Consider the following 12,213-nt stretch of genomic DNA (forward strand, 5'->3'; position numbering starts at 1 on the left):
ACCCTGAGAAGCAACTGGAGCCACGTTGCTCTCTGGGTTCTCCACTTGACTTTCCTGCCTTCGAAGGCTGCCAGAGAGCTGTGGGTGATGTCCAACCCTGTGGGGATGCCTTCAGATGGAGGTAAGCCTGAAGGGCAGGGCCAGAATCTCTAACCCCCAGCTATCCCTGAAAGGTTTCTGGAGTTTCAGTTTGCCACCATGCTCCCACCTTGAGTTATTGAGCTGTAGCTTACCAGCATAGCACTGAACTTTCCCAAGATCATCTAGATGACTCAGGAAAGTATGACAATTTGGAGATGGCTCCCAAGGGAGTCATCATAAGGACCCTAGGAATATGGTCTCTTAGACGAGGCTGCAGATCATTCCACTGGCCACAGGCCAGACCTGCTGGTCTCTTCCTATCCATAGGGGACTTCTATGTTAGTCCAGGTAACTCATGCCATTCATTGCAAAGGGACAGGGCAGCCTGGACACTTCAACTGACACACAACTTGGGTTGCACACACTTGGGGACTGTCATCCCTTTGGTACAAAGAAGCCTTCCGATTTTCTGTTTTGTCAACAATCTCTGCCCTTTAATTGTCTGTGGACATGAAGGCTGGGCCCATCTCCTCCATCTGGTATTTCATGAATAGGGAACCGATATGGACTGCTGCCGACTTTCCTTTTGTAGATTCTAGGGTTGTCTTTCTGAAGAGGTCAGAGGGAGCACCACTGAGTGGGGAGGACATTCTCCTGTTACTCATGTCATTCAAGTTACAGCAGGTGACCTGGTGGTTAGGTGTAGGACCAGAGCACCTAATTTCTTTCACAGAGGCTACATGAGGGCATTCAGAACATGCTGCATTGTAGACCACTGTTGACCCTGTGTATTTGCTTCATGCCTGGATCCCTGTTACCCAATCCATGATAGAACTGAGGGCAAAATAGAAGTGACATATTTCTGATGTGACAAAGTGACTATGAAAACCTCTAGACTCTCCCGTTATTGACTCACTACTCCCCATTCCCTGAGCATTCTGGACCTCTGCAGCCATGCCTGGCTGTGCAAGGACAAGATATCAGCCACACCAATGGTTCTGTGAAGGAAGGGACAAGCAATTACATAGGAAAGGCCTGGTGAGAAGCCTCTTCCCTTACTGTTAATCCAGGAAGGTGCTAATGTGAAGTCGGTTGTGGGTTGTGTTATGAGGATAACTCTAGACTTCCCAAGCTACTAGGTGAGAGAGATTTCATTCAGAGCTTTTGTTTCTGGTGGTGGGTGAGAGACAAAAGGAGAGGTTTATGTAGAGCATCAGGAAAAGGAAGGCTGACGAGGTAAAGGGGCAGCTTTTGAATATGATACCTCCATAGAGAAGACTGGGGGGTAGCAATACCGATGGACAGGGTCTCCTGCACAACAGCAAGCATGCTGAGTGGACCATGCTGCGAAACAGGGGCAAATTAACGCTTTTCCAGGGAACGGCCTTCAGGGACATGGGTTGTCTGCCTAGGATGCCTGAAGGCGCCCCACAGAAGCAGACGAATCTGAGGGGTTAATCGCAGCACACAGGTGCAGGAGTGTTGTAGAACAGGAGCAAGTCCTTGGCAGGATTAATCCTCAAAGAGACATACCATGGCATTCACGTGGGGACATCTGTGAAACACTATTTCCCACTGCAAGCCCTGACTTGCTGTCCTTCCTCCTTACTCCTCCGAATTTCCAAGTCCTAGGGAGCACCTCTGCTGTGCCCTGTCCCTCTTCAATGAACCCTGCTCTCTCTCCAGCAGCGAGACCAGTGTCTTCAGCCAACCTGAGCCTGAACACCGTTGCTTCCAGAGCTCCTCTCACAGAGCTGCCCTTCCACACAGCCGCCCCAGAACCAGCACAAGGGTCATTGAGGAAGCAGCCTTCATGTCCCCCTCCAACAGTGGCTGATGCACTCCCTCCTCAGGGGAGCCCTCTGGTGCTGCCTGCTTTCCCCAGCACATCTCTGGTGTCAGGGGGAAGCTGCAAATCCAGTGGGGCAGGCCCCTCCCATGTCATTGTGGAAATGGGGACAGGAGGAAGGCCAGCAGTGCCCCTCCACACTCCAAAAGTAATTGTCACTCAGGCCCCTCTCATCTGGAATGTCCCTCCAGGGGATGTGGGTTCCATGGGCCCAGCTCCACTCCTCTTGCCTGGTCCTGCCAGCAGTGCTCTAGTGAGTGTCCCCATGACTGGATGTAGACAGGCTGCCCAAGACAGCTTGACCTGGGGCCCACCCCTGGGATCAACACCACCAGTTTCCAAGGAGGCTCCAATCAGGCCCCCAGTGAGCCAGCAGGCACCGTGGCCACAGAGGCCCTTTGCGGAGGGCAGTCGGCCCACATCCCAGGCCAAGCCTCCACCTCCCAGTGTCTATCAGAACTTTCGGCGCTGGCAGCAATTGAAGGCCTTGATCCGGAATAAACTTCCACAGACTCCTGATGGGGAAGCACTTGCCTGCTTCTTCATGTGAGTGTCTCCTCTGGGAACAGGGAGCTCCTGCTGGGGCTCCTTCATGGGAATCCACACAAGGGCAGGGAAGTCCTGAAGTTGATCGCACCTGTAGAGAAAAACCACACACAGACATAGGAGTGTCACACAGGTGCAAGAAAAGCTCCTTCCCTTTGCACCATGGTACCCCTGTGAGTGTGGCCATTTTACATTTCCAGAAGGATTAGCACTGTAGAAAGGCCCACATTCCCAAAGATCACCTGCTATGAAGGGAGCCACAATTTGGCTTTCGGCTCAAGACCATACTGGGCATGTGCCGCTCAGTTCAGGCCTCACCCATACTTGTGGAACTGGAAACTGAAACCATTCCTTGCTCACAGTCTGGAGAATGGAATTCTCAGATTCTGGGATGGAAGATTCCATGTCTGGAGATGGCTCTCCTCATGGCTGCCTTGTGTGTGTCATGCAGGGCTGAGAGATAGCTTTGGCTGCTCTTCATGTTTGTCTCTCCAAGGCCACTGTCCTGTCCTGGCAAAGAATGCCATCTCCATGAGTGTACCTAAGCTAGGCTGGCCCAGGGCCCTGTCTCCCTATAGCATCACCGGGGGATTAAGGCTTTAGTATGTCAATTCTGAAGAACAGAGTATTTCAGGCTAGAATGTTCACTAATGGAAAGCACTCACAGGAACATGGGAAGGCCAGCAGTGCCTTTGCTACTGATTTCGGTGGTCCGTAAGGGTGACCTGGAGATAAGAGCCCACATGGGAGCTGGACATGTAGGCAGCAGGGGTGAGGAGCACAGGGTTTAGGTCCACTGGGAATGGAGGGTCACCTGTGGGCTGTGGGCTGTGACTGATCCTGATGAATTGCAGCCCGGTGCTTCGGTCCCTGGCCCGGCTCAAGCCCACCATGTCCCTGGACGAGGGCCTGTGGAGAGGCCTTCAGGAGTGGGAAGGCATTAGCAATTACGAGCGCATGAACTTTCACGAGATGGCGGCCAAGTGAGTGAGGGGCCCTGGAGCTGGGGTTTGTGTGGTGGAGGAGGACAGAGACTGCACGTCTGGGCCCAGTGGGGCTCATCACTCACACTGCCAGGAAGGGCATGGACATGCACAGAAGATGCCCTTCTCCTGACAGCTTTCTCTTCAGGCAGTGGCACAGTCTCTCTGAGGTGCGGGTTGAGCTCTGAGTTGGGGGCCCTCTCAAACTCCTGCCTCACTGATGCCTGGTCCACACCTGCCAGGGAGCGGAGGGTCAGACCCGGTGCGAAAATCAGCCAACAACTGGTCCCTTCCAACATGGGCAGTTGTGCAAAGGCAAAGTTGCTCCAGGTATCAGTGGCTCATGACACTTTAGGGCCCATGCCTGCTCTAGGAACCCAAGGTTTAATTTCAACTTTGTTCTCTCCATCAATCACCATCCTGATCAGCTTATGTCAGTCACCTCCCCGGTTGTGGCAGGGATGGAATAGGCTCAGAAGATGGGTCACTGAAGGCCCTCCGTGGGTCACATCTTTCCACACAAGTCTTGGGCGATCTAAAGTCTCCCTGACCTTTGCGTTTTTTAAAAATATTATTTATTGCTATTATAAATGTGTTATTCAGAGTGATTCAGTCATGTGCACCATGTGAAGAGTGCGCTTCTTTTGGACAGTGTCACTTCTTCCTGCACTGACAGCTTGTTTTCATCCTTTATCAGCAACCTTCTGCGCCTAGGCAAGAACCTCAGAGTACTGCTTGCACACCTTCTATGTCTTCTTCTGGGAAGCGCCCATGGGGCTCATCCCCCTCTCAGCTCACCCTGTGCCTCCTACATTCCCAGGTTCATGGAATTTGAGGCTATGGAGGTGATAGAGAATTCAAAGTTGCAGGGCATTATGCATTTCCAAGGCCCGCCTCCTGCCATCCCACTGAAGCCAGATTCTCCAAGGCCCTCATCCCCGGACATTCTCCAGCAGCCAGGTAGCGTCTCTCAATGTTCTATTGGAGTCCATGGCATGAAGTGGCTGATGGGGTCTCGAAGGGTTTACCCACACGCAGGGCTTCTGTTTTCGATGGAGGAGCTCCTCTTGCAATGGAAACAAAGCATCCCTCCAGAACCTGAGGTTTCTGGAGGAATAGTTAGCATGGAACTGGTTATTATAGGGCCATGTCTATAGCTCCTCTCAGCACAAGCACCTTGGACAACACCTACTCAGGAACAGCAATGGGATGGGCAGAGCACCAGAATGTCAGTGTCTCAGAATTTGGTACTGCATGGCTGTCTTATATATTCCACATGTTGCAGTCTCTTCTGGCTCCATTGTCTATGCTGGTCTTGGGCTGGTGTAGCGCTACTAAACTCTGCTGCTCAGCCATCGTGTGGAAGCTCTTCTCCCATCCTTGCTTTGTCTTGTTTCCTCTCCCTTAGAGGGCAACTCCAGCAAGACTGGCCTCAAGGCTAAGCCTGCCAAGCCATCAGCACCCACAGGTCAGAGGCCACCAGAGACCAAGGCACCCGAGGAGATCCCAGCTGAAGCCATGGAGGAGTACATGGCCATCATGGACTGGCTGGAGGGCCTTCCTCAATTGTGCACCCAGGACTCTGGGGGAACATCCAAAGAGGCGGGAATGGAACAACAGGATGTGGAAGACATGTGCTCAGATCCAGAGCTCCTGAGCCTCCTTGACCAGCTGTGCTGCCAGGAGGATTTCATCTCAAATGTGGGCTCCAACTCCAGCCCTGTTCTCTGCCACTTCTGTGTGTGTGTGTGTGTGTGTGTGTGTGTGTGTGTGTGTGTGTGTGTGTGTGTGTCATTCCTTCCTGTGTTCTCAAAGTCCCCTTGGCACAGATTTCTCTTTTCTACACACACTGACACCCTCTTCCTCCTGCTCCAGGTGGAGGCCATCATTCATCCCAAATTCCTGGAAGAATTGCTTTCCTCCAAACCAGAGCTGGATCTTGAGGCCCTAATTGGGGAGCTGGAACAGGAAGAAGGACTCACCCCCAAGCAGGTTGGCACAGGAAAGACTGTAGGCAGGTAGATCAGGAGGGGAAGAAAGGCCGCACAACCAAAAGGAAGGAGCAGTGCCTTAGGCTTGTGGGCAGTCATGGCTTTGAAGGTTATTCCTGATGGTAGATGTGGATGTGGACTAGAAGGAAGGAGCCAGGAGAGCCAGGGAGAGGCTGAGCTTGCACAGCTGCAAAGAGACCCATGGGGAGCTGACGAGCACAAGTGTGTGTGTCTGCAACTAAGAGAGGTGACCCTGAAGTTGTTCCCTCTACTGTGGGCCTTTCCCAGCCAGATGCAAAGCCAGTAACTCTGTATTTCCTCCAACAGATAGTGGAGAAACGTCTTGGGGCACCCAGAGTAGCCTCAAGTGTTTCTGAGTTGGCCATCTGCCAAGGTGCAGACAGAAATGAGCAGAGCCCACAACAAGCAGTCAGTGCAAATACCAGCACTCTGCACATCGTTTGCAGAGATGATCAGAGCCATGGTGGCACAGATGCAGAGCACCTGACACCTGCTTCTGCTGCTTCTGCTGCTGCTCTCAAGGGGGGTCACGGGTGTCCTTCAGTAGGAACCACCCTGTCCACTGCTTGTCCCCGAGGACATGGATCCCATCCCCAGAGAGTGGGGTCTGGAGATGCCGTGAATCACATGGAAGAGTCTCCTGCTGGCACTCCACGCAAGCGAGCAGGGGACAGGAAGGTGGACAAGGAAAGTGTCCCGAGCCTGGCTTCCTTGCTGGGCTCTGAGTACTGTCTCCTGCCCTGGGGACTATCTCAGAGCCCCAGGTCCCCCACCACCCTCCTGTCCTCTGGACACCAAGACCCCGGGCCTTCACTGTGCAAGAGAAGGGGCCGCAGCCTGGATCCCCCTCCACCTGCCAAGTCCAAGAAAAAGGCTCGCATTGGAGACTCATGCACCCCAGCAAAGAATCCCTGCCCTGGGTCTCACTTTGAGGGGTCTGCAAAGCAGGACTTGCCTTTGGGGCTGATTCATCCTGCAAAGCCTCAGAAGAGAAAGCGTGAGGCATCGGAACTTCAGAAGAAGAAGAGAAAGAAGAAAAATCCCTGAAACCATTTGGGGCCTGAATGAGATTTCACCTAGAATGCATTCTGCAACCCATCAACAAAGTATCTTCCTCACTCAGTTCTAATTCAGGGGTGAGGTTACTAGAAGAAGGGGAGGGAATTAGGAGTAGGGTAGGGATAATGGGGGAGGGTGTAGTGAACGCTGATGGGGAGGGAGTTTTACATGGGGAGGGGCTTTACATTGATTGCAGTGTAAATAAAGACATTTTCCTTAAAACGTTGTCTTCAGAACAGCTGAACTGGTGTCTCAAATGTACAAGGAATAAGGATGGTGCGGAGGGAAAGATGTCAGGATGTTTAGTGCACAGATGCTCACCCAGGTCTTCCATGCAGATTGACCCCCCGCTCCTGAGAGCACAGAGACTGGAATTTCCCTGTGATCTTGTTCATAACCTTCTCAGGAGGCCTCACCTACTTGAGAGGTCCTCGCCTGTACAGCACATCATTACAAAATCCACAAACACCAAGTTACGTAAATCAGTTTTGTGATTTCAACCTCCCTACTGTCTGACATTGCTGCTGCTGCTGCTGTCCTCCCTACTGTCCTCCAGTTTTATGAAAAAGAGGCTGATATGCCAACTTAAGGAGTTTCTTTCCACTGCCCTAAACAGACCCAGGGCTTGGCTGAACAAGTTCTCAAGTAGCCAGGATCTTCCCCATTGAGTGGCTCTAGAAGTCAAGTGTTGGTCTGAAGGGAAGTAGCTGCATCTTCAGCTGACAGCCCCCAAAAGCACTTTCCTCAATTCATGCAGATGCCATGCTCTCTGGCAGTGACCCAGATGCTCTTGGTGATGTCTCTTGGAGGCTGTCCTTTCATTTCCAATCAGGGTTTACAGAGATTCTCCTGGGTTTTAGACTGTAGGTAGCATTGCTCAGAGTCCCTGGATTGAGGAACCTTGGCCATTTTTTCTTAACCTGATCAAGCAGCTGCATATTGTCCTGCCACAATCTAGATAATCATTGGCCATCATTAGGCATAGGTTCTACTGAGGCTCAGAGCAAGCAGGGATTATGTCAGAGCTGGATATCAAGACAGTAGAGTTTGCTTTTAAAAAATGTACTTTTATGGGATCTGGATGTAAATTTTTATGTCCAAATGAGAGCTTAGAATCTCTTCACTTGGAAAAATGAATGCACAGATTCCCTACCATAGCCAAGCTTTCAAGAGATACAACCACTTAGCATGGTTTAGGTAGGGACTTAAGAAACTCTTTACTGAACTCTCATTTGTGAGAGCATCACATATGCTTTCTTAGCAGACAGTGGCCTTTGAGGTTATTTTATGAAATACATAGTAACTGAGAATGCTCTGAGCAAAGGTTTATTTTCCAACCTCAAATCAGTTCTCCAATTAACAAATCCTGCCTTTATGCCTTGTCTAACTTTAGAATGTCTTCTGTCTTAGATTATAGCAAGATAATGTTTCTGGTCTTGTATGGAGCATGTTTATAAAAGTGTTTGGGAAACTAAAAGATGTTCACTGTCAGTAAGAACTACAGACAAATATCACATAAGAGGGCAAGACTGTGAGGTTCCTAATGAATGTAAGTAATGAGTCATGAGAAATTGCTGGTTGTTTTTTTTTAATCATGGAAATGCCTAAATACAACCTCTGGCTTCAAATCCTTTGAAATGTCACACAGCTGGGCAATGTATCACCAGCGTCTCACAAATTTTCCTGTAGACAGCCCGTCGTGGGTGTGGGCTAAGGTGTGGGCTAACAGTTTCTAGGTCATGATGGCTACTTTTGCAGAAAAAAAACTGATGTCCTCACTTCGACCGGAAGATGTCTGAGAAAATGACTGGAATAAGATGAAATACTAACGTCTCTATCTTCCTATTTTGTCTGTCTCCTTTGTGGCCTCAGTCTTTGTTCTAAAGATATCTACCAATATTATTATTATTATTATATTATCTACCAATATTATCTACCAATATTATTGGTCATGGGCAATAATATTATTTCAGTAACTAATGAAAGTGGAGAGTTCCTGAAAGATCTCTACCTATGCCCAGAAAAGACATGAGCACTCCTTCCTTCACTAGCCTATCTCTTTATTTTTATTCTGAATTTGTGATTCAGCAGGTTGTCTGAGTAGAGAGTATGATTTCTGAGTAGGAGATCACACTTACACATTTCTTCTCCAGTCAATGAATATTTTTCTTCCTTGTGTGGTGGTGCACATCTGTTTTCCCAACAACTTGAAAGGCAGAGGTAGGAGAGAAGGTGTGAACTCCAAGAAAATCACCAAGATAGAATATGAACAACAACAACAGCAGCAACATAAAAAGGATCACTAGCTGGGCGCTGGTGGCTCACGCCTGTAATCCTAGCTACTCAGGAGGCTGAGATCTGAGGATCGCGGTTCAAAGCCAGCCCGGGCAGGAGAGACCGTGAGACTCCTATCTCCAATAAACCACCAGAAAACCAGAAGTGGCGCTGTAGCTCAAGTGGTAGAGCGCTCGCCTTGAGCTGAAGAGCTGAGGGACAGCGCCCAGGCCCAGAGTTCAAGCCCCACGACCGACAAAAAAAAAAAAAAAAGGATCACTAACAAAAAATATGCAGTTTATGGCTAGAGCAGCAGAGCACTTGCCTAGCAAGGATAAGCTCCTAAGTTCTAATTCTAAAGTTACAACACATTCAAAAGCCTTTTCCTCATTCTGCCTCTTGAGTTATTGGCTTTATCAAAAGCCAGAAGACTCTAAGGTTTTTCTTAGTTTTACTCCTTGTAGTCTGCTAGTGTCAAACAGACAAAATGCAGGTTCTCTCCCTTCATATTGTGCTGAAGAAATTTGTAAGTAGAAAGCACACAATCCAACACATGCCACTGGGACCACAGAATTGCCATCAAAGCCAGATAGGAGATGCCCAAACATTCACAGCATATCCACCAGAATAGTTGAAATTGAAGATCCAAATATAACTAAAATATGAAAGTATGGAGTAATAGAACACAAAAATATAAAATGTAAAAGAGAAAAGTAACAATCCATGAAATAAAACATTGTCTTGTGGTAAGTTTAGTCAATGTTATCACTTTTGCATAGGATTGTTGTACCCAGCCAGGCACTGGTGGCTCATGCCTATAATCAGGTGGATGGCATCTAAGGATCCAGGTCCAAAGTCAGCCCTTGCAGAAAAGTCTCTCTCCAATTACCCCCCAAAAATCTGAAAATGGAGGTGTAGCTCAAGGGGTAGAGCACACTCTAAACCTTTTCCATTTCCCTCCTATTCTGCCTCTTGGTTCATTATAATGGATGGATTCAAATTTAAACCACCTTATTAAAAGTATAATGGAAAATACAGTAAATGTTCACATTCATTTATGCAGAAAAGTCACTATTCACATGAACCTCTACATACATGAATGATAAAAACTTTCTGTTAACTAAGGAAGATAGCACTATTTCAAGTTAATGAAAAACATGTAAAGAAAACCTATAACAGATATTTATTGATAAAAGAATGTATGCTCTTCCTTCCGTTTAAATCCAAGGCTAGGCTATCTAACCCCCTCTCATTTTCAACTTACTGTTGTTGGGGCTAGTCTATCCAGTATAGGAAGAAAAAGATCTAAACACACCCAAGTGTGGTAGCTCAGACTATAAGCCTACCAAGTGGAGAACAGAAGCACTGCTGCTCAAAGAAACTGCATGAGGGAAGTTAGGAGCATTTCAGTTGCAGGCGGCTTGGGCAGAAAGCAACCCCTTATGTGATAAACGACCTAAAGCTATCAGGATAGAAGTGTGACTCAACTGGTAGAGTAACTGTCTAGTAAGCCCAAGGCCCTGAGTTCAAATCGATGGTTCCCTCCCCAAGAAGAAACAATAATAATTGATCAAAAAAGAACAAATATCACTGAAATATGTTATACATGATTAATGTAGAAAATTCAGAGAAAATGTATAAGGAGTGTTAGAAGACAAACAATAATGACTATTTTTAGCAAAGTCTCAAGATTATAAGATCAAGACACACACAAACAGTGTCTCCCTAAATTTTATTCAAAGGGAACAAATGGAAACTGTAAATAAATACATAGTCATTGGGGATGAGGTATAGAGATGTGCTTGTAAGGGCAATATATGCAATACCTATATTGTATATATATATAGTATATATTTACATAAAATATATAATATACTATAGTATACATACAATATATACATATAATGTATACAATATATTCTCCACAAAATTATACTAAAGTTTATACTAAACTTTAACATAACTGTTAACAGTCTAAGGCGTTGTCCCTAGGACAATTAGCCTTCCTTTGAGTTCCTTTCTGAACAACTCAAGACTGTGGAAAGAATTATTTGTTTCTACCTATACCTGAGACAGACCCCAGACCACCCTTTTTTGGATCCTTTACAAAATGGGTTTATAAATGTGACTTCTCTGATCTGTGAGATGCTTAGACTGTGTCACCTACAAACCAGGAGTGTCTTTCCAAGGACCCACTCCAGATCCTTCCTCTGAAATGTAATTACCAGAAGAGTGGGGACTTCCAGGCCCATCTGTGGGAGGTTGGAATCCTAACTTGCATCACTACTGTCAGCTCCTAAACAAAACTAGCCTGCTTGTATTCACAGCAACAAACACTTGGTATATTTTCACATGAGCCTAGCCTCATTCTCTCTCTCTGCTCCTTTGTTCTCAAGGCTTGTCTTTTAGACAGTCTTCCACAGGACAACAGCTGTCCACTGGTGTGGGCACAGTAAGAAGACTCTTAGAATTCACTATACCCTTGAGAGGGACAAAGGAAATGTGAGAAGAAGAAAAGAAACTCTCAGGAGACCCACAAGGAGTGTTCTATGCAGAGGGACCAGAGACTGCAGGGAAACTAACACTACGGAAGAATAGAGAAAGGGTGCTGTAGCTGTGGCCTGAAGACCATAGGCAGAGCATCTGGTGCCCTGAAAAGTGGTACCAGAAAGAGTTTGGAGTTTGTTCTGAGAACTGTAAGTGGTAGCACAGAGGAAACAAACCATCCCACTTGAAGAAGGTGACTTCTGAGCCCAGTCTCAAAGAGGAAGGGCACAGAACAGCCAAGAGAAGAGCTTATGGCAGGGCCAGTCTCATGAGGACATTGCCAGAGCATGCGCATTATGAACTCATGCATGTAGACGCATGAGTCACCTGCAGGGTCAGGATGATGAAGGCCCATAGGGGCCATCCTGAGGGGCTTTGTCTTTATGATATAATGGGAGCCACCAAGGGAGAGAGCAGCACATGAGTCAATGTGAAGAGCTCTTAGGAATTGTTCTCAGGATCTGTTTATGCCTTGGCAGCTTGGTTCCTCTGATTTCACCTCTCTGGCCCATTCTGGAAAGAAATGGCCACAGCTTGCAGCATGTAGGAAAGACTACTGTCTGTCCTACTAAGGATTCAGTGGAGCTCTGTACTCTCCACTAGCTCAGCACTGTGAATGCCAGGATGTCTGCAGGGGAGGAGGGACATCACCCAGCAACAGAACTAATATAGCCACACCTATGGAATAAGGATGAACCAGAATATCACCTCTGGTGGAATCATTGTCCTTCAGAAAGTTACATGAATATGAGCAAGACACAGGATCAAGGATCCACCCCCCATGGTTCAGCCTTAAATCACCATGTGCCAGCAACCTCCTTCTAGCACCCAACACAGGCAATACTCAACCACCAGAAACTAT

General features: G+C 47.7%; 1 protein-coding gene across 1 annotated transcript; it reads left to right on the forward strand.

Annotated features, from left to right (window-relative positions):
* The first annotated feature begins 2,195 nt into the window (after positions 1 to 2,195).
* Positions 2,196 to 6,518, forward strand: LOC122113712 (NUT family member 2G-like). The gene is made up of 6 exons (XM_042686792.1): positions 2,196 to 2,476; positions 3,331 to 3,459; positions 4,280 to 4,419; positions 4,868 to 5,160; positions 5,335 to 5,451; positions 5,778 to 6,518. The coding sequence occupies exons 1-6, from the start codon at positions 2,196 to 2,198 to the stop codon at positions 6,516 to 6,518; spliced, it is 1,701 nt and encodes a 566-aa protein (XP_042542726.1).
* The last annotated feature ends 5,695 nt before the right edge of the window (positions 6,519 to 12,213 follow it).

This window comes from Dipodomys spectabilis, unplaced genomic scaffold (genome assembly GCF_019054845.1).
Source record: "Dipodomys spectabilis isolate Male_0828 unplaced genomic scaffold, ASM1905484v1 ptg000098l, whole genome shotgun sequence".
Taxonomy (NCBI): domain Eukaryota; kingdom Metazoa; phylum Chordata; class Mammalia; order Rodentia; family Heteromyidae; genus Dipodomys; species Dipodomys spectabilis.

Coding starts and splice junctions, on each gene's coding strand:
- LOC122113712 (XM_042686792.1), top strand. CDS start 2,196: ATGACTGGATGTAGACAGGCTGCCCAAGACAGCTTGACCTGGGGCCCA. Junction 2,477..3,330: donor GCACTTGCCTGCTTCTTCAT/GTGAGTGTCTCC, acceptor GATGAATTGCAG/CCCGGTGCTTCGGTCCCTGG. Junction 5,161..5,334: donor AGGAGGATTTCATCTCAAAT/GTGGGCTCCAAC, acceptor CTCCTGCTCCAG/GTGGAGGCCATCATTCATCC.